Raw genomic sequence first — 21,752 nt, 5'->3', positions numbered from 1 at the left:
ATCGCTATATATCACGTTTTTTTCAGAACTTCATTAATAAATGATTGCTGTTTTGTGGTAAACTATTATTCTATTATTGGTCTATTATTGTCAAAACATACTGAAATACAAGTCTTATTTAGAAAATCATAAACAGGTTTTCTATTCTCGAACTACGAAAATATTCCATTTATTCAGACTGAATCCTAGAAATTCATCTGGCGCGGTCGGGCTTGGAACCAAATAAACGCTATAAACGAGTGAGACGACTGTGCATGACGACAGATCTTATTATTATTATCATTCATTAGTGCTGAGCATACCTAAACATTTTCAAATTTACAGTGTGGTTAATAAGTGTGTGGAGCATATTTAGGGCTTAAACCTGGACTGAGCATTTAGTTTATTTGCTTCCGTCACTAGTGAAAAATGGCAACAGAAGAGAGAGGGTTCTGGAGTGGGATATAATCTGTGTTGATCCGAATTTGGAGAAGAACATCAACGTCAAGCAAGCAGGAGATTTGAAGGGGGAGGAGCGAGCCGTGTGTCCAAAACATACATTTTTATGGGCGTATCAATTGCTGGCGGATTTTCGCCATTGGCAGGTAGGCTGGGAACGTACCGGCGACTACCGTACATCATTCAATGCAAATGTGTATTGTCACACTGTCTCTTCTCGTGCGTGATTTTAAATTGCTTTTTGGCTGGGAAACAAACACAACAAGTCAGAACAGAATAAGTCAAATTAGCTATTAACAAATAAACTAATTAGTGAAATTATTACCTCAAGTGAACGGCATTGTTGGTAAACGAGTTGTGTTGTGGTGGACATCTGCCTTGTGGGTCTGCTGCCCTCCAGTGGATGAATGAGGCACTAGGAAGAATTTTTTGCAGCACATTACAAGTCAAACCCCCCCCCCCCCAAAAAAAAACTTTAGCAACATTTTCAACAACATAACTGTGTTTATGATAATGATATACCACAATAGTACTCTTGTCTACCATGATATTTTAAGCTCACACAAACTCTCGATGCTTTTTTTGTTTACACAGAAAGTCTCATGCATAAGGACATAAGCAAACAAAGACAATTGCATTTCATCCAGAAATTTTATTTCAATATGCATCTATATACATAAAAAATTACAATGCACTGTATGCAAGAGGTACACACTTAAGGTATGGTCAAAAAATGAAATGTATTCAGCTTTGGATACCATGGTAACACTTCACTTAGTGTCTTATTGTTTTTCTTTTAAGCTATCATGTGAGATAATAAATAGTTAGAACACAACATAATGTTGTTGTAAGCAAATACACGTATTAATTAACACACCCACAACTATGGATGCTGGACGCGTTGAAAAAAATCTCCATACTATCTTTTTTTTCTTTTATAAAAGAAGCGTTGCAAAATGCCCTACTTTAATAAAGACCTCTAATGATCCCACATCTGCTTATACCTACATTACATTGTGTTTATACAATAATGAAAAAGTGTTACCAAAATAATCAATTTGAAAGGGTCATACTTATTCATACCTAGGTACAGAACATACTGTATATGTGATTTTTTTTTTTTAATTATGCATGATTAGATATCGGTTTGTCTAATTTAAAAAGGAAATTTGATCCGATTTTGAGTGCTTTATTTTTTTTTTGCAAGAGCTTCTTTTCCCAAAGCAGGTAAATCAAGTATGATTTACACCAGCAGTTTATTTACAGCCCTAAAATGGCACAAAATTATATTCTTACATTACATGGGCTGTAACTAACTGAACACTTTAAAATACTAGGTGTAACAGTGTAAGGTGTAAAAAAACACACACTTTCTTCTGGACACAAGAGTAGTACAGTATTGTGTAACATACAAACAATTACTATTCAGTATCAGGCACATTGATCATTCATGGCGAACTGCACCAGAAGAAATAAACCGGCACTTTTGAAATGCTTTTAAAAATCCTACACATGGAAAATATGTTAGTAACTGTATTACAGAGATGTTGTTGAGTATGCTGGGGAAATGCTCCATGAAAAAAAAAGTATGAATGCTAACTAATAACTAAGTATGCAATACCGTGTCGCATGTCCACACATTCTCAATACAGTACAATACTTTGTAGATGAAAAGTGGGAAATGGCTCCCTTTTTTGGCCAAAAAGAAAGCATTAAAAATGTGAATTGACATTTTTTTTTTTTTTTTTTGCCACAGTACATAACATCCGTAACAGGAGCCGGGCTGCATGTGCAAATGCTCAATAAAATGGAACGCAATCAATAATCCAATGGCACATCATGTTTAAAGGTAGAAAAATAAAATCAGTCTGCAAAAGTTGCAGGATCGAGGCTTTTCAAACAGTTACATGGATTTTAAAAGATGACGCATTCTAGCTGCTCCCGAAAAGTGAATGCTCCTGCAGAGGCTCGTCGCACTACAGTACAAATCACCAAAAGGTGTGTGCTTGAGCCTAAGATGCAGGATGTTCAAGCGTTTGTCCACTCTCCTTACCACAAGGGGGCAGTCTTAGCTCAGATTCCTCTGCTGAGACACGCTTCCATGACAGGCAGGTTGTGATAGGACGGCGGTCGTGGCAAAAACTGTATCAGTCACATTGTTCATTGGTAAAATGGTTGGCTTGTTGGTGCTATAAAACTGTAGCTTCCTCTATGGCGTTGACCCATCTGAAACACAAAAAGAAGGGATATAAGACGTTGGGGGAACAGAAATACCAAAATAGAAAGGGTTCTGTGAAAACATCCCATTTTGGGATTAACTAGGTGGAAGGTGAAAGGTGAAAGGTGGATGAATTATGAATTATGAACCAGATATTAACACAGATTGAGACGTCTTTGAGCTCAGCTGATGAAAAACAGGGCCTCAAAATGAAATATGAGAAAAAGAGTGTTGATATTTTTGTTGAGTGTAGATGAAAGGTTGTGCCCAGGGAAACAAATATGTGATAGAATATTTATTTTCAATAAAAATGAAAGAGGTCCAGGTCAGGAAAATGTCTTTAAAATGAGGTCCAGACGATCATAAAGAAAATATGCTTTACAGTTCAGCTACAACTAGTCACCTCAACATTGACATTTGTCTTCTCCAATATTCTTGCAAATGTATTATTTCTGCATTTTCATACTGGAATGGAAGCAAGACTAATAAAACAATGTGTTTGAATTTAAGGATAATACAGTATAAGACAGTTTAAAGGAAACCTGCACTTTTTTTGGAGGTTTGCCCATCATCCACAATCCTTATGTGAGACATATGTCTTTCTCTTTTGTGTGCGTTCTAAAGATATGAAAACTGATAAAAAGAGATAACTCATTACTACACGTAATGGGAAACACATATTCTGCCTATAAAGCCTTCTGAAAAAGACTCCAAAAGCACCAACCAACACTCCATTTACATATAATGTGACCTGCATATTAACCAAGCTGCAGCAACATTGATATTACTATTATTATTATTAACATTGTTACGCAGAGCGAACTACACTACTGGCGTATTGACACTTTGCTACACCACACCGGTTAGCTAATAGTCGGCTAGCGCCTAGCTTCACCACTTACTCGCCTGCAGCCAGTCGGCGCCGCGCTCACAATGCCTCCAAAAGAGGTAACGCTACATATTGAACCTGCCGCCACTGCTGCTGTGTTTTTATTTTTGAGTTTGGAAAAGTTAACGCTAGGTGTAAGCGTTTCTTTCAGTGTTGCTATGTGAAGTCAATGCGCCCAGGAGGGAAGTTCTGGTAATGCTTAAAAGGACCAAAATATGGCAAAATACTGTAAGTATTGCATGTTATCATGAATGTACCTGTTACTACATGGTTACAGCATGTATAGAAAACCATAAAACCTTGTTGGAGGTTTTTGGAGGTGTTTTAATAGCAGTTTTTGTAGGCAGCGTATGTGTACAGTGTTCCCTCGTTTATCAGGGGGGATGGGTTCCCAAAATAGCTCGCAATAAGGCTGTAAAACTCCTCACCATACACTTTATACACGTTTCTCAGACAGGCATTAACATTTTCTCACATTTGTCTCTTGTTTAAATTTGTTTAAATGCTTGTTTTAATGATCAACCTACTAGATTGGACACAAGAGATTATTAAGTGACTCACATGTGTTTCACTCCTCTGACCGTGCCTCTTAGTCCTGGCGCCGTTTCACTGTAGCTTGTTTCTATGCTTGTTAAAACATATTGCTTCTATTGTCATATTTTAGCCATGAAAACAACAGGAGCCGGCACAAAGGAGATTGATTGACAATGGTCTATAGCCAATAAGGATGCAGAAGACAAAGGGCGGTGCAGACAGAAGAGCGAGAATAGACAGACACAGCCGCCTCGTGCTAAAGCACAGAAATACAACACTCAACTTCCCACCGTGCAGTTCTTCTTAAAGGGCCAGGCTTGGCCTGTCAGAGCGTTTATACGCTGTGAAAAAAAGCACTAAAATTGCACAAAATCTGTGAAGGGTGAACCACGATGGAGCGAGGGAACACTGTATCCCATTACGTGCAGTAATCAGTGAGCTCTTTTTTTATATCTTTAGAACACACAGAAAAGAGAAAGACGTGTGTTCATGTCTCACACACAGAAAAGAGAAAGACGTGTGTTCATGTCTCACATAAGGATTGTGGATGATGAGCAAAATTCCCCAAAAAGTGCAGTTTTCCTTTAAGAAACAGGACAAGCATATGGTTGCAGAGTGCTGCAATGCCTGATATAATTTACCCTGTATTCATTCATTTGTTATTGTCACAATCCGCATGACAGTTTTGTTTTATTTTGGTATTTCCTGTGTACTGTTCATAGCTTCCTGTTTCAGTTCCCTTTTCTTTCCGGTGCTGGGAGGTATTTCTTGGTAATTGCTGGTAGGGATAGGAAGTTTGCTTCTTTTCTGAGAGCTGCTCCCAAAGAAGAGCGGGCACTTTTGGCTCATAAACGGCTCATTTAGTCGCATTTGAAGCCGACACAAATGGGTTGTGTGTTGACAAGCCCTTATGCATTCTGTCTTTTTATGAGAGGTTGTTTTCCTCTCTCGCCTGTCTTTACTGCACAGGCTTGATGCTTCTGAAATGATGTACTCACAATATTCTGCCATATGATTAATGAAAAAAATGGTTTCTAAAAACATCAATAATATCGATTATCGACAATAATTTGTAGAAAAATGATCGTCCAGCAAAATTTGTTATCGTGACAGGCCAAGTTTCGTCACAAAAACATCCTTACTTTTATTTTAAAAAATGCATTAGAACGTAACCGTGTCATATCTTCCAGACGCAAAGGACAGTTTATCCTCCAAGCCTGTTGTGACTAACACCTTTCATAAGCCCAGACACCCTGCATGGTCCAGTAGTCACGATAGCATGATCCCGCCTCGGCTGCCCTGCCAGGTTTTATTCTTTTGACTTGATGTGCTCCAAGATAAAGTCACGTCAAGAAGAGCTGACCTGCGTGCTGTGTGATGATCATCAGCTCTGAAGGTGTAGTAGAGGGTCTTCTTGTGGTAGAGATGGAACACACTGCTGCTCTCATCGCCTTCGGGCCTCTCAGTCAGCTTGACAGTAAAGCCTTGCAGAGGTAGACTCTCAGAAGCCACTTTATCCTGCAAAAACATCAGCGAGTTACAAAAAAAAAAATCAAATAACATCTTGTAAAAAGAACAAGGAGGGCACAGAGGGTCCCTTAAAAAGTCATAGAAAAGTGTCTTGAAGGAATGCTGGAAATGTGGGAACATGCAGTTATTTCTCGGCCACACTTGAAAGAGAAGCGGCCTTGGGACTGAGAGGTCATGGGAGTGTGTGCGTGTAGTTTTGGGGCTGGTTTGGGAGACTCTGTGCCCCCTCACCTCACAGGCTGTGAAGGTGTAGAGCACCTTGTCTTTGAGAAGGAACCACAGCCGCTTCCATTTCCTCTTGCTCTTCTTTCGCCGCTGCAAGATGCCGCTCATGGTTGAACCCTCCACCCCAAGAGGCAACTGATATTACAGAAATAAAAAGGGCATTTCAGTTGCAAGGGAAGAAGAGACTATTCCAAAGTAGTTGCACATTTTTTTCCAGACTTGCAAATCTGTAGGCAATTAGTGACCTCTACTGGTAGCACTTTTACATTGCAATCCAAAACGTAAGGAACAGCTGTGAATGTCATACTTTCCCGACTCCAGTTTTACACTACACATAGCTCCCTGGTGGTCTAGTGGTTAGGATTCGGCGCTCTCACCGCCGCGGCCCGGGTTCGATTCCCGGTCAGGGAACACTTTTTTTTTCCCTCTCTTACAGCACATTTTGCTTTTTAATTGATTGATTAAACTCATATAACCTACTTGATTGAGAGAGGGTGTGCTCTTCCTGCTTTTCCAAAGACTCTGCGTCTGCAGACTTTGGAAGACTGCTGAGAGGGGGCGACTAGCCCGGTGGGTCGGTGGACTTGAGTTGCCACATGCCCCTGACATACTGCAACCTATGCTCAAACACAATAATATAATGTTAGCTTTCTAGTTCACTACTAAATGCAGAAATGTGAACATCACCTCTTTTCCTGAGCTCAGCATAGCAATGGTCGCACACTTTGGCCACCCTGTCTTTGAGGTACTTAAGTGGATATCTGTTCCTGGAACAAGCTCGACACACCACCTGTACAAACAGCACAGAAGGCAAAGTAGGTAAGATATCGACAATCTGAAAATATAGCATCAATTCAACTGTCAGTGAAGGATTCCCACTAAATTAAAAGCACAACGATGTAATTCTGACCTTGCCACAGGCATTACAATGGTGTCGTCGGAGAGTGAGGCTAAAGTCAGAAGTGCAGTTCATGCACATCATCACATGAGACACAGGGACCAGAACTGGAGCAGCTTCACCCAAGGCCATCCACAGCTTCTCACGAGCCTGTGAACATGGATCGTAGCCACGTTTGACTTCAAGAAGCAAGCAGGGGTAAAAAAACCCAACAAAAAACACACACAGTATGGTCCTGTTGAATCTATGACAATTTAGTGCTAGTTAATTTTTAATTCATTTAATAATTAATAAAAAAGTTAATGGCACACTGAAACTCGTAAACTCTCGGTTATTGTACAATATTGCACATAAGAAACTAGTCAGTTTGCCCTGTATTATGTCAAACACGATTGAATTCAGGAAAGAACGCATCGCACAGTACCAAGATGGTGTCCCCTCTCCGCTCCTCGCCGTCTTTGCCCACAGGAGGCTTCAGTAAAGGTAATAATTATATTAAATGTTCATTTGTCCATTTCATTATTCATTTATAATTATTTCTGCATGTAAAACTATAATTATTATCTCCAAAAAATATTTTTCATTAATATTTTTGGTGTATGGAATTGATTGTTTGGATTTGCATGATTTCCTATGGGAAAAATTGGTTCAGTTATTACTTTTTTTTCGGTTTTCGTCTGACCTTTTGGAACAAATTACCAACAAAAACCAAATTACCACCGGTATTTACATTTTGTGGTTAGTTATTCAGCCATCATCACATTGTAACCTATTTTCTCTCACCTCATTACAGGGTCCTCCAAATGTACAGAGTCCTGCAGCGTGGTCCGCAATGGCTCGACTTAACGTATGGAACCAGTCCTCCCTCTCTCCCACCGAGCTGACAACAAATACAGACCATGTTTATTATTAGTTTGCAGTCATGCTGTTTTGCACTGCATCAAAATGTCCTGCTCCCGGTGTCGCTAAATAAGGTAACCAAAGGATTCTATACAGCTCCTCGTATAATGTCGTATAATGTATTACAACAACAAACATTACATTTGTCAAAACACAATCAAAACTTACTACACTGGTGTGAAAAAGTGTTTGCCCCTTTCTGATTTCTTATTTTTTTACATGTTTGTCACACTTAAATGTTTCAGATCATCAAACAAATCTAAATATTAGTCAATGACAACACAACTGAACAAAAATCCCCCCCTGTTAAAACATATTGTAACTTAACTGAGATTAATTGAGCTCTATCAGTCTGGAAAAGGTTATAAAGCCATTTCTAAAGCTTTGGGACTCCAGCAAACCACAATAAGAGCCATTATTGACAAATGGCAAAAACATGGAACAGTGGTGAACCTTCCCGAAATGACCCCAAGAGCGACGACTCATCCAAGAGGTCACAAAAGACCCCACAACAACATTCAAAGAACCGCAGGCCTCACTTGCCTCAGTTAAAGTCAGTGTTCATGACTCCACCATAAGAAAGACACTGGACAAAAACAGCCTGCATCACAGAGTTCCAAGACAAAAAGCACTGCTGAACAAAAAGAACATTAAGGCTTGTCTCAATTTTGCCATAAAACATCTTGATGATCCCCAAGACCTTTGGGAAAATACCGTGTGGTCTGACAAGACAAAAGTTGAACTTTTTGGAAGGTGTGTGTCCCATTACATCTGGCGTAAAAGTAACGCCGCATTTCAGAAAAAGAACATCATACCAACAGTAAAATATGGTGGTGGCAGTGTGAGGGTCTGGGGTAGTTTTGCTGCTTCAGGACCTGGAAGACTTGCGGTGATAAACGGAACCATGAGTTCTGCTGTCTACCAACAAATCCTGAAGGAGAATGTCCGGCCATCTGTTCATGACCTGAAGCTGGAAACAACTTGGGTTGGGAAAACAAAACAAAGACTTCGGAGTGGCCTAGTCAAAGTCCTGACCTGAATCCTATTGAGATGCTGTGGCATGACCTTAAAAATGCGCTTCATGCTGGAAAACCCTCCAATGTGGCTGAATTACAACAATTCCACAAATTTGAGTGGGCCAAAATTCCTCCATAGCGCTGTAAGAGACTCACTGCAAGTTTTCACAAAGGACCCTTCCTGATTTTTTCACACCACTGTATTTGTATCTTTGGAAAGGAAGAATTTATGATGTTCTTGAACAAAATCTCCCTCTCTTATTGTGCGTAAGATAGTCAATTTGACTTACCTGGCAGAGAGTATAATGGTGATGTCAGACACCTCAATCCTCAGACAGTTCAGCACATTGTCTAGAACAGGTTTGCTCACCTGTGTGTGCCAGGGGAAATAGATCACGCAACAATTTTAGAGTCATAAAGCTGAAGATGTTGCAAAACTGTCTGACACGGGCAGATATGAAAAAGTGAATGTACCTTCATTCCAGACAGAGATAAAGTGTTCTTCAGCCTGTATTTCCCATCTTGCTGTGGGTAGGTGTACAGCATTATATCATTCATCTGTTGGAACCAGACAGAGAGAAACAAATCACAGCTTCAATAAATGCATCTCATTTTAATAGTAGTATAGTTTTATTATTCATCCATCCGTTTTCTATATCCATTGTCCTTATTAGGGTCACAGGCGAGCTGGAGCCTATCCCAGAGTACACACATGATCATCATCATCATTATTACTTTTATAAAATATGATAATTGGAAAATTTCTGAAATGTGTCCAGTGGCTTCACAGTAAAAGACACACAATGTGTTCATAACATGACATTAGTTTGAAGGAAAAGCTGCTGCCTGTATCGGTAACGGTTGATATCGGTATCGGTAATGAAGTGCACGACAACTTTGCGCTTCGAATTTCACAGGTTTTCTCGCTCACGGGTTCATAAATTATGCTGTTTTGTGGTTGAATACGGCCTATTATTGGTAAAAAAAAAAAAAAAGCATTTTACGCAAATTGTTTTTTTTTTTTGCATAAATGTTATGCCTACAAATGGCTAAATGAACTAAAATGAACATATAAGGCATTCAGAAGATGCATTCAAAGACGTGATGGTACGTATCCTACACTGGTCACTCGGTGTCAGTAATGTTACTGTAATCAGACGTGATCGCCAGAATAACAGGCTTCTATTGCAGGTTTGGATTATTTCACAACAGGCACAGTAATAACAACATTATAATAGTAATAATCATGATAATAACACGGACGACTGTTGCGGCCGTAACCCATAGCAAACTAAAACTCAACTCTGAACCTGCGACGTCACTTTCTGTCCAACACTGTAGCATTTATAGCAACACTCAGGAGTACGAGTCTCATTTATGCCTTAAAATGGATTATTTTCTGTTATTATGTCTACTACATGGGATAATATGACTGTCAAGGTGACGATAGACGTGTTATTTCATGTCTAGAGGGCTCGAATAATGTTACAAACTATTTAGAAGGTTGTAAAAAGGTTTTCTACGCAAACTGCAAAAATATTCCATTTAGAAATATGGAATCCAACTGTGTGGAAATTCACTTAGCGTGCTTGGGTCAGGAACCAATAAACTATGACTCAATTGGTAAACAGCATGCAGTACCACCAAATCACCACACGGTAATGGTAAAGCTACACAAATATTTCAACATGCAACACAAACCACAGCAAACCCTTTGTTTCTTAAAAGGAACTGTAAGTCATCGCTACGTTAATAAGTGCTAAGTCACTTCCTTTCCCAGAGCTCACCCAAGCAAATATGCAACATCCAACTCCCATGTACCGTATGTACAAGAGTCCATTGTGTTATGTATGAGAGGTATTTCATTTCGCCGCTAAAAAGAAAAAAGCAGAGATGACATAATTGGTCACACCTAATGTGTGTTCTAAACATCCGTTGGGGCCATAAAGACAGCATCCAGGAATTCTCCTCCCTACTGTGGGCTCCAGGCCTCCCTTTGCTCTCCCAGCATTCTTAGCCCGCACTGAGACGCATGACTGGGTGGAACAAGCCACCTTCAACACAACACAACAAACAAAAAGAGAAAAATATCGCCGTGGCTGATGGACTTTTAGACATAACAATACGTGACCTCTGGGTCCCTTGCTCCAACTTGTGCTGCTGCTCATTTACTCAAAGATTCCTTGCACATACTTTTCAAACTTCAACCTGCTTGATCTCAAACTACTATCAGCAAGACCATCTCAGGCCTTTTTCAGTCTCTCTGCTATATGAGGGTTAAAACACACAGTATTCTTATTTTACTGTACATGATATATGGGTCAACTAGTCTATGTTCAAATCATAAGAGTTACTGTAAAACCTGCGCAGCTTGCTATTGGATAGAACTAATTGCACATGAAACAATAGAGTGGTCTTCTCTATTTCATGTTAAGTGTTTGTCTAACGCCCCACACCCCTCCAAACTCCTCAATCTTCCCCTCCCTGCATTCTGCAGCGTGTCTGGCCTTCACTTTGCTGTCCGTCCCCTCTCAATACACAGGAAGCCAGCATCCAGTGACCCACACCAAACATCCTGTAAGGAAGCGGGGCCCTGGAAAACAAATCCTGAGAGGGGAGGAGAGTGGAGAGGGAGGCCCTTGCTGGCGGGTGTGGTGCCCGGTGGAGATTTTACAACTTTGGACATGTGCCCTTCCATGGTCACAGATTGACCTCCGCCCCAAATTCCGTCATATTTCTGTGGCTCATGCATGCATTGTTTTCTCAAGTGACTCAACGATATGCGGTATCTCACAAAAGTGGGCATACCCCTCATATTTAAGCCACTATTTTATTATATCTTCCCAAGGTACGAGACAATAGAAATGAAACATTGACATAACTTAAGAGTAGTACAGCTTGTACAGAGGCATCTGCCAACTGAAAATAAGGAAATAACCAAAATAACAGTGAACATGTCCATATCGTGGCCAAAGTGTGAATATTTAGTGCACGCACCATTGTTATCTATCACTGCCTTAATCCTCTTGGGCACATAAATGACAAGAGCTGCACAGGGTGTTAGTGGAATCCACTTCAACTCCTGACATCATGGAGCTGGTCCACGTTAGACACCTTGCACTCCTCCTCCACCTTCCCCTTGTGGGCAACTCCATCACCTTTAGGCACTTATCATCTTGGAGGTGTGTTTGGGGTTGTTATCATGTTGGAAAACCGCCATGTGGCCCACTTTCCAAAGTAAGGAGATCACGTATTGAGTCACTATTCACGTGCATAAAAACGACAATGAGCGAGCCCAAGGGTCAATCCCCTACGCACAGGAGGAAGGAGGCCATGATGACCCGCCCTACTCTGCCTCGGATTGGCTGTGCTGAGCTCATCCAAGGCACAGAGAGTGACCGCAAACAATAATGGCTGTGTGTTGACTGCTGTACAAGCTGTACACTGACTACTCTAAAGTAGAACCAAGTTATATTTAAGTAAAACATTGTCCCTTGAGATTATATACTGCAAAGGTGTCCAAAGTGTGGCCTGGGGGCCATTTGCTTTTATTGGCCCGCAGCACATTTTAAAAATACAATATAACAAGAAAAGTAAAAAAAAAAAAAAAAAAAAAAAAGAACAGCAAAATTGGAAAACTCAGCAATAATTTTACAAGAATAAAGACAAAATATTTAGAGAAAAAAGCTGTGATACAAGGAGGAAAAGTCATCATTTACAAGAATTACGTCGTAATATTATGAGTAAAAATAACGTTATTTTAGTAGCATAAAGTTGAAACATTAAAGACAAAAGACGTCATTTTTAAAAATCGTAATATTATGATTAAAAAAAAGAACGTTTTTTTTTTTTTTTTTTTGTGGAAAAAGTTAGAGAATAAAGTTAAAATATTATGGGAAAAAAGTCAAAATTATGAGAAGAAAATTTACAAGAAGAAAGTTGAAATAGTTGGGGGAAAAAAAACAAGAGCAGAAATGGAAAAAATTCCTGAAATTTTACAAGAAAAAAACAAAGTGAAAAAAGCAAAGGCAGAAGTTCATATTACAAATATGCTTTTTCACCTATATCACAAAGCTGAGATGCAGTTTTTTCTTGAAATACAGTAAATATAACTTCTTAGCATATCTATGTGTGTGTGTTTTTTTTAAAACAAAATATCAAAGTGAAAACTTTAAAATGCTACGCATACCTTTTGAGTGTTAAGTCGCTGTGTGATGAATTTAGTGTAGATGACACAGTGAGTCAGATTGTTACACTATTATATATAATGACCTGCGATTTCCAATGGTTTGACAAGCATGGTGTGCGTGCACTGATAGCTCATGATTGGCTCCTGCTGAAGAAAGCACTACGATTTCCTCACTGACTTGTGAGCGGCACAGTACATAAACAATTAGTTGTACTTCCAAAGTCAAGGAGATTAGAATTTAGCCATAAATTAGCCGCACCGCTGTATAAGTCGCAGGGTTCAAAGTTTAAGAAAAAAGCAGCGGCTTATACACCGGAATTTACAGTACTTGACAGTTCATTAAAGAGTTTGATGAAAAAGTTACATTTTTTATATCTGATAAATATTTATTAGGTAGTTAAACTCGATTAGCACAATAACTTGAATCAAAACTAAAAAAAACAAAACAGCTATCCAGACTGGCTGATCAAAACACCTCTAAATCTCACTAATCAACACACTGAATCTTGTTAAAAGCCTTGGTGTGTAGTTGCCAAGCAACCTGCTACCCAGTCAGGAAATAGTCATGCACATAGGTCCCTATACAACCACAAATTTTCTTTCTACACAATTGGGATGAGGTGTTAATGGGCGAGCTTTGGGCTGGGGGTAAACGCCTCTTCTTTTTCTCCTGTACAGTTTAGATGTAATTGAGGGGTAGCGGAAGGTAAATGATGATTTTAAACGATTCAACATCAAACCTTGATAGTTTCAACAGAATAGAAAAATAAAAGTGTTACCAGAAATAGGTGTCGGGGCTGTCTGCTTTTCCTTGAGACCTTCATGAGTGTTCCCTCTTTAACAAACATCTGCCAACAGAGTCGTTGTTCACACATTAGAAACAGTTGCTACTTTCAGCAAGAATGTGCTTTTCGGATCACGCCTTCTTGTGATCTTGCCGGGTTACTCTCACCCGGCCCGGCTTCAGCAGGTCCCTCTTGCCCTTCATGCTGTATTCTATGTGGACCATACGCAGCAAGTTCTCCTGCGAAAAGATGGTGTGTGATTAATCAGCCAGAGAATGAAATGTTTGTTTCTGAATGAACAAGGAGGCGGAAAGGGATGTGATAGTGAACACTGGTGAATAGTGGGGTACAGAGATAGAAGGAGCCTGTGTTTACACTGTCTGCCAGCCTGTGTGTGTGTGTCAGAGCAGTGTGATAAACAGAGGAGGCAAGCCAACACGAGGAACAGGGAGACCATGACGGTAAGAGGCGACAGAGACATAGCAGGGGGAGGATTTTGAATTATCTCCATAAAGAGCTCATGTTTGAGAGAGGGCGCAAATCTTGTTCAGTCGTACAAAGCGCCCCTTTGTAAAGATACACGTGGGACCTTTGCATGAAATCAGCTATGTTCAGCAATATGGAGGGATGGACCCTGCCTTCCCTGCACAGAACAGCTGTTTCATTTAATGTGGAAAATTAAAGACACATCACAGCAATGCCAGTGGTGTCCTGTGAATGAGGGGATCAACATGCAGGTGCTTCTCAATATATTAGAACGTCGTTGAAAGGTTCATTTATTTCAGTAGTTACATTCAAAAAATACATCTCCAGTGGTATCCATAGTGTGGCCTGGGGGCCATTTGCAACCCGCGGCTGTTTTTCTTTTATTGACCCATGGCACATTCAAAAAATATAATTTTACAAGAAAACTTCAGCAAATCAGCAAAAATGGTAAAAAGTCAAAATTGGATTTGAACAAGAAAAATGTCATGCTTTTATTTTGAAATGCTGCACTTCCTGCTGGGGGTAAGATGCAGCCGCTGCTGCCCGTGTCTCTGCATACTGGGGGGTCAAGCGTTCGACAGCCGCACCACTAAGCGTAACAAAAAAAGTCACAATTTTATAAGAATAAACTCGCAATATTATGAGGAAAAATACAAATTATGTCATTTTAGTAGCATAGAGTTTAAACATTAAAGAAAAAATAATTTAATAACGCGTTAACGGAAGTTTCCTTTTCCTTTTTTTTTTTACGTGCGATTAACTGTTTGACCCTCGGCCCACACCGTAGTTTGAGGAAATGCAATGGTGGCTGTGGAGCAACAAGCAGGAGCAAATTTTGAGCAGATTTTTTTTTTTTTAATTAGGTTGGAAAACAGTTATATCATGGAAATAAAGTCAAAATATTACGGGAAGAAAGTAATAATATTACGAGACCAAAATTTTAGATTATTTTAAAAGAAAGTTGAAATATGTAAAAAAAACCGGCAAAAATGGGAAAAAAAGAGCAAAGAGCAAAGTTCATAGTAATAATATGCTTTTCTATCCACATCATAGAGCAGAGATGAAGTTTTTTCTTGAAATATATACAACTTCTGAACATATCTACATATTGGTTTACAAAATATCAAAGTGGCCCTTGTAGCTATTCCTTAAAAAAAAGAAGCTTCCACTCGGGCATCAATGAAAGTAAATCCTAATGGCATCGATGTTTGCACGGCATTGTACCCACAACACATGATGGTGAAAAGTGAATAGAGTGAGGTCCCCCGGGCGAGCATGTCAATGCCGGCTGAATCTCTGAAAATGTGGTACCTTGGGAGTGTGTCCCAACACCGCCTTTGCGTCGCACCTCTAAGCATGCTGACATGCTAACATTTCTCAGCAAGAATCAGTAGACAGGACAGAGCGTGTTTGCAGGCCACACACACATCAGCTTTATCCGGACTGAGCTCACCCCCTGTTTCAGATTATCATTGGCCTGGTCCGCCACCTCGGACACGATCACCAATGCAGCTGCAACACAAACAGAGAGAGAAAAAAAAACGGAGGTGTCAGTGAATGTGATGAAGATGCTGTAAGTGGATGCATCTAGCCAAGTACTGCAGCATGTGTCAGAGAGGCAAAGGAATCACAAGGTTACCTTGAGTGTCCTCGTATTCTTTCGAATCAGGTGAGAGGTTGTTCAGATAATCTGCAGATGCAGGCAAAAAGAAAGCCAACTTAGTCTCCTTAACCTATCACCTTGCTGCTTGATGTCTCTGTTGCAAACTAAAAGCTGATTGTGCGCATGTGTGCCTGCGTGCGTTACCTGTGAGAAGCATGCGGTATTGCAGTACTCTCACTATGACCTGCAGTAGCTGGTGTTTCAAGGGGACTTCAGTATCTTCTGGATGTCTCTTCTGAAAGACACAAATATATTCTTATACTTTGCTTTCTTTATGACGGATTATCAGTATTGATAGTAACGGATGGCAGCACGGTGGTCTCAAAGTCAGGTGGTTCCGGGTTTGAGTCTTGGCTCAGAGTCTGTGTGGAGTTGACATGTTCTCCCCGTGCTTGTGTGTATTTTCTCCCAGGCGCTCTGGTTTCAGTTAAAGAGCATGCATGTTTGGTTAATTGGATGCCTTAAATCAGGGGTGTCCAAACTTATTCCACCGAGAGCCACTTATTGAAAAATAAAAGGATGCAAGGGCCATTTAGTAAAGAGATTAAATATATCTAAAAAAAACTGCGTCTCAACTTTTTGATAGAGGAAAAAAAGCGCATTATTAATATGAACTTCGGTCTTTGCTCTTTTTTTTTTTTTTTTTTACCATTTTTACTGTTGTTTTTTTTAAATTACTATTATTTATACTCTATATATTTATATACTAATATTATATATACTAATATTTCAACTTTTTTCTATTAAATTTTCTTCTTATGACTTAATTCCCATAATATTTTGACTTTTCTTCTTCTTTTGACTTTACGTAATGACTTTTTCCCCAATCAAGTTTTTCACAAATTTTGTTTTGTTTGTCATAATATCAATTTTAAAAAATAACATATTTTAAAAAATATTTTAACTCTGTGCTACTAAAATGACGTTATTTTTCCTCATTTAGTTTATTCTCGTAAATGTGAGACATTTTTTTCCTTGTTAGAATATGACTTTTTTCTCTTAATATTTTGACTTTATTGTGGTAAAATTACAGCTCTTTTTCCCTTTTCATAACTATTACTTTATAATTATTCATAATTATGACTTTACAACAGGGGTAGGGAGCCAAATGTGGCTCTCTTGATGACTGCATCTGGTTCTCAGACGGTGCAAAACCATGCGGCACCAGAAGTCGCATTAATGATAAGACGTATTTGATTTATTATTGGTTAGCTTCCGTATAACAAAGTTATTAAGAAGAATAAATTCAGAGACTAATTATATTCTAAAATTGTTGGTCTTGCTTAAAAACGCACACATTTAGTTGTAATCACTGTTAAAAAATATTATATGGCTCTCACGGAAATACATTTTAAAATATGTGGCTTTCGTGGCTCTCTTTGCCAAAAAGGTTCCCCGACCCCTTGTTTTTTGTTATATTACAAGATTAGAGTAAAAAAAAAACTTTTTCCGCAACCTAATTTAAAAAAAATTACAACTTTATTTGTTGTTTTGCTTGTTTCCCACAATATTATGACTTTTTAAAAAATGTTTTCTTAAATATTTCAACGTTATTCTACTAAAATATTTTTCCCCACACATTACATATTACATTACTTCTGTAAAATTACCACCTTTTCTCATTTCAGCTTTATGCTACTAAAATGATGTTATTTTATGACTTTTTTTGTTAGATTTAAACTTTTTTCTCTTAATATTCTTGACTTTATTCTTGTAAAATTACTGCTGATTTTCCATTTTTGTTGTTTTTTTTTAAATTGTCTTGTTTAAATTATATTTTATAATGTTTCGCAGGCCTGTTTTCGTTATTATACGGTTTTGGATGAAAATGTTAGGCAAAATTGTGGCCGTTTTAGTACACTGCGTCAGTTTCAGTACACTATTGCATGTATCAAACTAGTCTGTTTGCCCTGTAGTGTACGATTTTGCGGAACAAAGTACCCAAACGAAGCATCCTACGGTTTGGAAACCCACTGTCCGTGTATTGTTTATTAAGCGCGACTGCTAAATAACCCGTCATGGGGCCAAAGGATTGGTGATGAAGGTGAGAAACATTGAATTCAAGGAAGAACTCATCACAAGAGGGCATCCCCTGCTTTATATACAACATTACAGTATATATCAACAATAAGTTCCATCCAGGGCCGCACGGTGTCCGAGTGAGGACATTGGGAAGATCTGGGTTCGAATCTCTGTTTGGGCATCTCTGTGAGGAGTTTGCATATTTTCCCTGTGCGTGCGTGGGGTTTCTCCAGGTACTCCGGTTTCCTCCCACATTCCAAAAATATGCAGCATGTTAGGTTATTTGGGGACTCTAAGTTGTCAATAGGTGTGAATGGTTCTTTGTTTATATGTGCTCTGCGATTGGCTGGCAACCAGTCAGCCGGGATAGGCTCCAGCATGCTCCCACAACCCTAGTGAGGACAAGTCGCGTAGAAGATGGATGGATGGAACTTCCATCCATTCCGACGACAATTATTCTCTATAAAATGTATTTTCGGTGACTATTTTTGGGTGTGACTGCATGATTGATTTGGATTTGGTACCGCGTACTACAGTACCACCAGGACAAAACACAGCAAACAATCAAGAAAAACAGGGGCTCTGTATTTAATGCTACCTTCACTTTAAACTCCAGCAATATCGGATTCCTGCTGTGAAAAAGACTGAAACAAAAACCAATCTTACGGTGCTTTAAAATAAAATGACAATTGAACGGTTGCCCCACCCAAAACAAACATTGGATCTCTTTAAAAACATAAAATCAAGGTCACAGTGGCTAAGAGAATAGTGTGGGTCAGGGTGACCTTCATATAAGACAAAAAACCTTCACAAGACCCATTCTTGTACTCAGATGTGTCATTTGCAGGAGAATGGGGGCTTTGGAAAATCAATCAGAGCCTAATTGTCTCTGACAGGTATTTATGCCCATAGGGGTAGACCCCCAGACGTACACACTGATGCTGCTTTATATACGTCTACGGCAGATAAAGCCACTTTCTGTCTCTATCTTTTGTCCTTTTTCCCCAGCTCTCCAAGCGTAAACCCACTTGCCGTTACAGCATCTGCTCTCCTCAAGTGTTGCGTGTAAATTGTCATCCAATTGACAATTCTTCAGAGGAGGCGATTTGCTGATGCGTGCCAGAGACGATAATTAGCGTACGGCTTGTTTGGGCTGGCGAGCCAGAGAAGAAGAAGAGCGATGCTTCATGCTGGGATGCAGACACACAGACACAACGTGCAAACACACACCAACAAACAAATCCACCTTTCAGCCTCTTTCACGAGCAGCTGATTTGCTGTCTGCACACACAAAACTCATCTAATTGGGGAGTTGTAAAGGAGTCTGCTTCTCTAATTACTTTCTGTCCACCTCATTGCCCAGCTGCCTTTCCTACGGAGGGATTCACTCCATCGCTCTTCTCTCTCCATCGCTGTCCTTCCACCTGCTGCACGGCTCGACCTCCTTGCTCGGGCTCAGCGCAAAGGCAGTGGTGCACTGGAGTGGCCATTTAGAAATAGATTCATAAAAGCAGCTTCACAAAATCCATTAAATTTGTGTCGAGCCGCGGCGGCCAATGTTTATAGAGGGTGCGGCAAACAAGGAACAAGCTGTGGAGTGGAGGCTCTAATCCTGTTAACTCTGATTTGATCAGGGTCTCAGGCTACTTCATCACTGTCACCACATCCACAATGAAATTACCACCACTTCTATTCCCGGGCTTTACCTCGCCACGATGAACGGGAGAGTGAAACATCTTGAGGAATTGCAAAGAGAAGAGCGCGGGAGAATAATTATATTAGAAATATAGCAATTCATGAAAACAACGACACAGCAAACAAATAATGGGTGGAAGGTCCGGTGTATCCACTGACCCATACAATCCTCCTGGCTCTCCCTCGGTGGTCCTTCTCACTCATTACAGCAGGGTCACACTCACCAGCCTAGTCCCAAGGCGGTGCTCTGACACAACACAGCATCCATCACAATCCTCCACAACACACAATACTCCCACTGTGGGAGGGCGGAGGGACAAATCCCAAGACTTATGTGCAATATGGGAAAGGCAATATGCAACGTGCATATGCGGTGGCAGTTGTGGGGAATCTGCCCCCGCCATTAAACACGCCTCTGGGCAACAATACACCTTTTCACACACACCGCCTCTCACAGCAATAAAAATAAACCGTCCTGTGAAAATACAATATATTTTCATGCATTAGCCTTTCTCTGCAGATCACTTCATTTACTGCAGGTGCCAATTAGTGTAACTCAACTTCATGAAGCAAAAATGAAGAGGGCCATTAGGCCCAACTGTTATGGTGATTGACATAGACCAGGTGAAGAAAACACGCAGTAAAATACCAAAGGTCAGTGCTTAGCATACACGGCAAAAGCCAACATCTCACATTACCCTTCTTTTTATGTAGATTAGATTGCCTGGCGTCAAGGAGGGAGTGCATTTTTTTTCTCGGATGGGGCAGCTGCTGTTGAATATTCATGAGTGGAGACAGTTGAGGCATTGTCCACCTGCCTTTCTTACCAAATTAGACATACAGTGGAACCTTGGTTAGCGTCATTAATTTGTTCCAGCCAGTCCAAAATGTACACTAACCAAATACATTTTTCCCATTAGAACTAATGTGGATCCAATGAACTTTTTCCAGAAAGCCTGTGAATATTCTCATTCATCCAGGTCATTGTATTCTCAGGGCATTGAATCGATCGCAACTGGACTGTTCAGGTTTGTCTCAGAAGACGTTTCGCCTCTCATCCGAGCAGGTTTCATCACTTCATGCTCAAAGACGAGGTGGGGCAAACACCATCTTCTTCCAGAAAGAACAAAAGCAAGGTGGATAAGGAAGAAAAGAGTAGCAGACGCAACGACATTGTCATCCCGCATGTCTCAGGCCTATGTGAGAATTTTCAGACAGATTTTTAACAAACCTGGTAACACTTTGAGACAGAGGTTGGTACATCCCGAAGACACGGCACCCCATTCCCAGAAAAACAATCTAGTGTATGGAACCAAGCAGCAGGCGCATGGCACAACACAGACGGGTGAACTCTTCAGGTCGAAACGCAGCTATCTACCTGCACCTCAAAGAGAAAGAGCACTCTTTTGAGGGCAGAAATGTACACATTCTGGACAGAGAAGACGGACGTTTGAAAAAGGAATGAGGGAAGCCACCCCCGTTAAGGTTGAGAAGCCATCTCTGAACAGAGGGGGAGGTCTGCAACACCACCTTTGTCCCACATAGAACGCTGTCCTTCCAAGTCTTTTAGCTTCTAACAAATAAACAAGGCATATCCACCTTGGTTTCAGGTGGGTCCATGACCATCGTCACATCTGAATAGAATGCTGACGATGGTGATATCACCCAAACGTCCATCGTTGGCGGGCAAAGGCCCCACTCCATTGTATCCTAACGATCGTCATTTGACACCACTAAAGAGCCAACCGTGAACCTGCCTCCTCCTCTAGCCAATAAATAGATTGGATTTTGCACCAAGCTCTCAGTCTAAAGCTGTCCTACCTCGTCTGACTCGTGTTTGTCCCACCTAGTCTTTGAGCATGAACAGATGAAGCCTGAGATGAGAGGATGAGAGGCGAAACGTTTTCTAAGACAACCTGAAGTTGCTATCGATTCAATGCCCTAAAAAATGTTAACACAAAACATGTTTTTATAGTTTTACAATTATAGTTTGATGAATGAATGGAATAAACGAACATTTAAGGTTAGTTTCGTCTTCCCCGAAGACGTGATTGTTGCCAAAGGAACGATGTGGCAGCGAGATCAACACGAACACCACCTTTGTGTTTTGCCATTTCTTGAATTCAGGTGTTTCTCACCTCAAGTCTCTGCTTTTCTTGTTGATCACAGCTGCAAAATAACACAAAATGGAGCCCAAAAAAAAGTTGCAAGTGCCATCACTTTGATAAAGAAGGTGAGAAACACTACTGAATTCAACAAATAAC

At 40.1% G+C, this 21,752-nt stretch overlaps 1 protein-coding gene and 1 non-coding gene across 3 annotated transcripts in view; one reads left to right on the top strand and one right to left on the bottom strand.

The window, feature by feature from the left end:
- Positions 1-1,086: 1,086 nt before the first annotated feature.
- The window catches only part of fgd5a (FYVE, RhoGEF and PH domain containing 5a), a 43,017-nt gene continuing 22,351 nt past the window's right edge, over positions 1,087-21,752 (bottom strand). The window contains exons 8-21 of one of the 2 annotated variants that reach the window (XM_054784861.1): positions 15,916-16,006; positions 15,748-15,798; positions 15,562-15,620; positions 13,790-13,861; positions 13,617-13,685; positions 9,123-9,206; positions 8,939-9,018; positions 7,516-7,612; positions 6,745-6,882; positions 6,522-6,624; positions 6,315-6,451; positions 5,841-5,969; positions 5,443-5,597; positions 1,087-2,664 (exon numbers count right to left, since the gene is read on the bottom strand). In XM_054784861.1, the coding sequence (XP_054640836.1) occupies positions 2,628-2,664; positions 5,443-5,597; positions 5,841-5,969; positions 6,315-6,451; positions 6,522-6,624; positions 6,745-6,882; positions 7,516-7,612; positions 8,939-9,018; positions 9,123-9,206; positions 13,617-13,685; positions 13,790-13,861; positions 15,562-15,620; positions 15,748-15,798; positions 15,916-16,006 (1,302 nt within the window). In that variant the 3' untranslated portion in view covers positions 1,087-2,627. The remainder of the gene's footprint in view (positions 2,665-5,442; positions 5,598-5,840; positions 5,970-6,314; positions 6,452-6,521; positions 6,625-6,744; positions 6,883-7,515; positions 7,613-8,938; positions 9,019-9,122; positions 9,207-13,616; positions 13,686-13,789; positions 13,862-15,561; positions 15,621-15,747; positions 15,799-15,915; positions 16,007-21,752) is intronic. The other variant, XM_054784862.1, reaches the window with a different exon arrangement.
- On the top strand, positions 6,174-6,245 carry trnae-cuc (transfer RNA glutamic acid (anticodon CUC)). The gene has a single exon. It is a non-coding gene; the product is annotated as a tRNA-Glu (tRNA).

This window comes from Dunckerocampus dactyliophorus, chromosome 8 (genome assembly GCF_027744805.1).
Source record: "Dunckerocampus dactyliophorus isolate RoL2022-P2 chromosome 8, RoL_Ddac_1.1, whole genome shotgun sequence".
Taxonomy (NCBI): Eukaryota; Metazoa; Chordata; class Actinopteri; order Syngnathiformes; family Syngnathidae; genus Dunckerocampus; species Dunckerocampus dactyliophorus.
The sequence above is the reverse complement of the archived record's forward strand: the minus strand, read 5'-3'. Positions and strand labels throughout refer to the sequence as shown.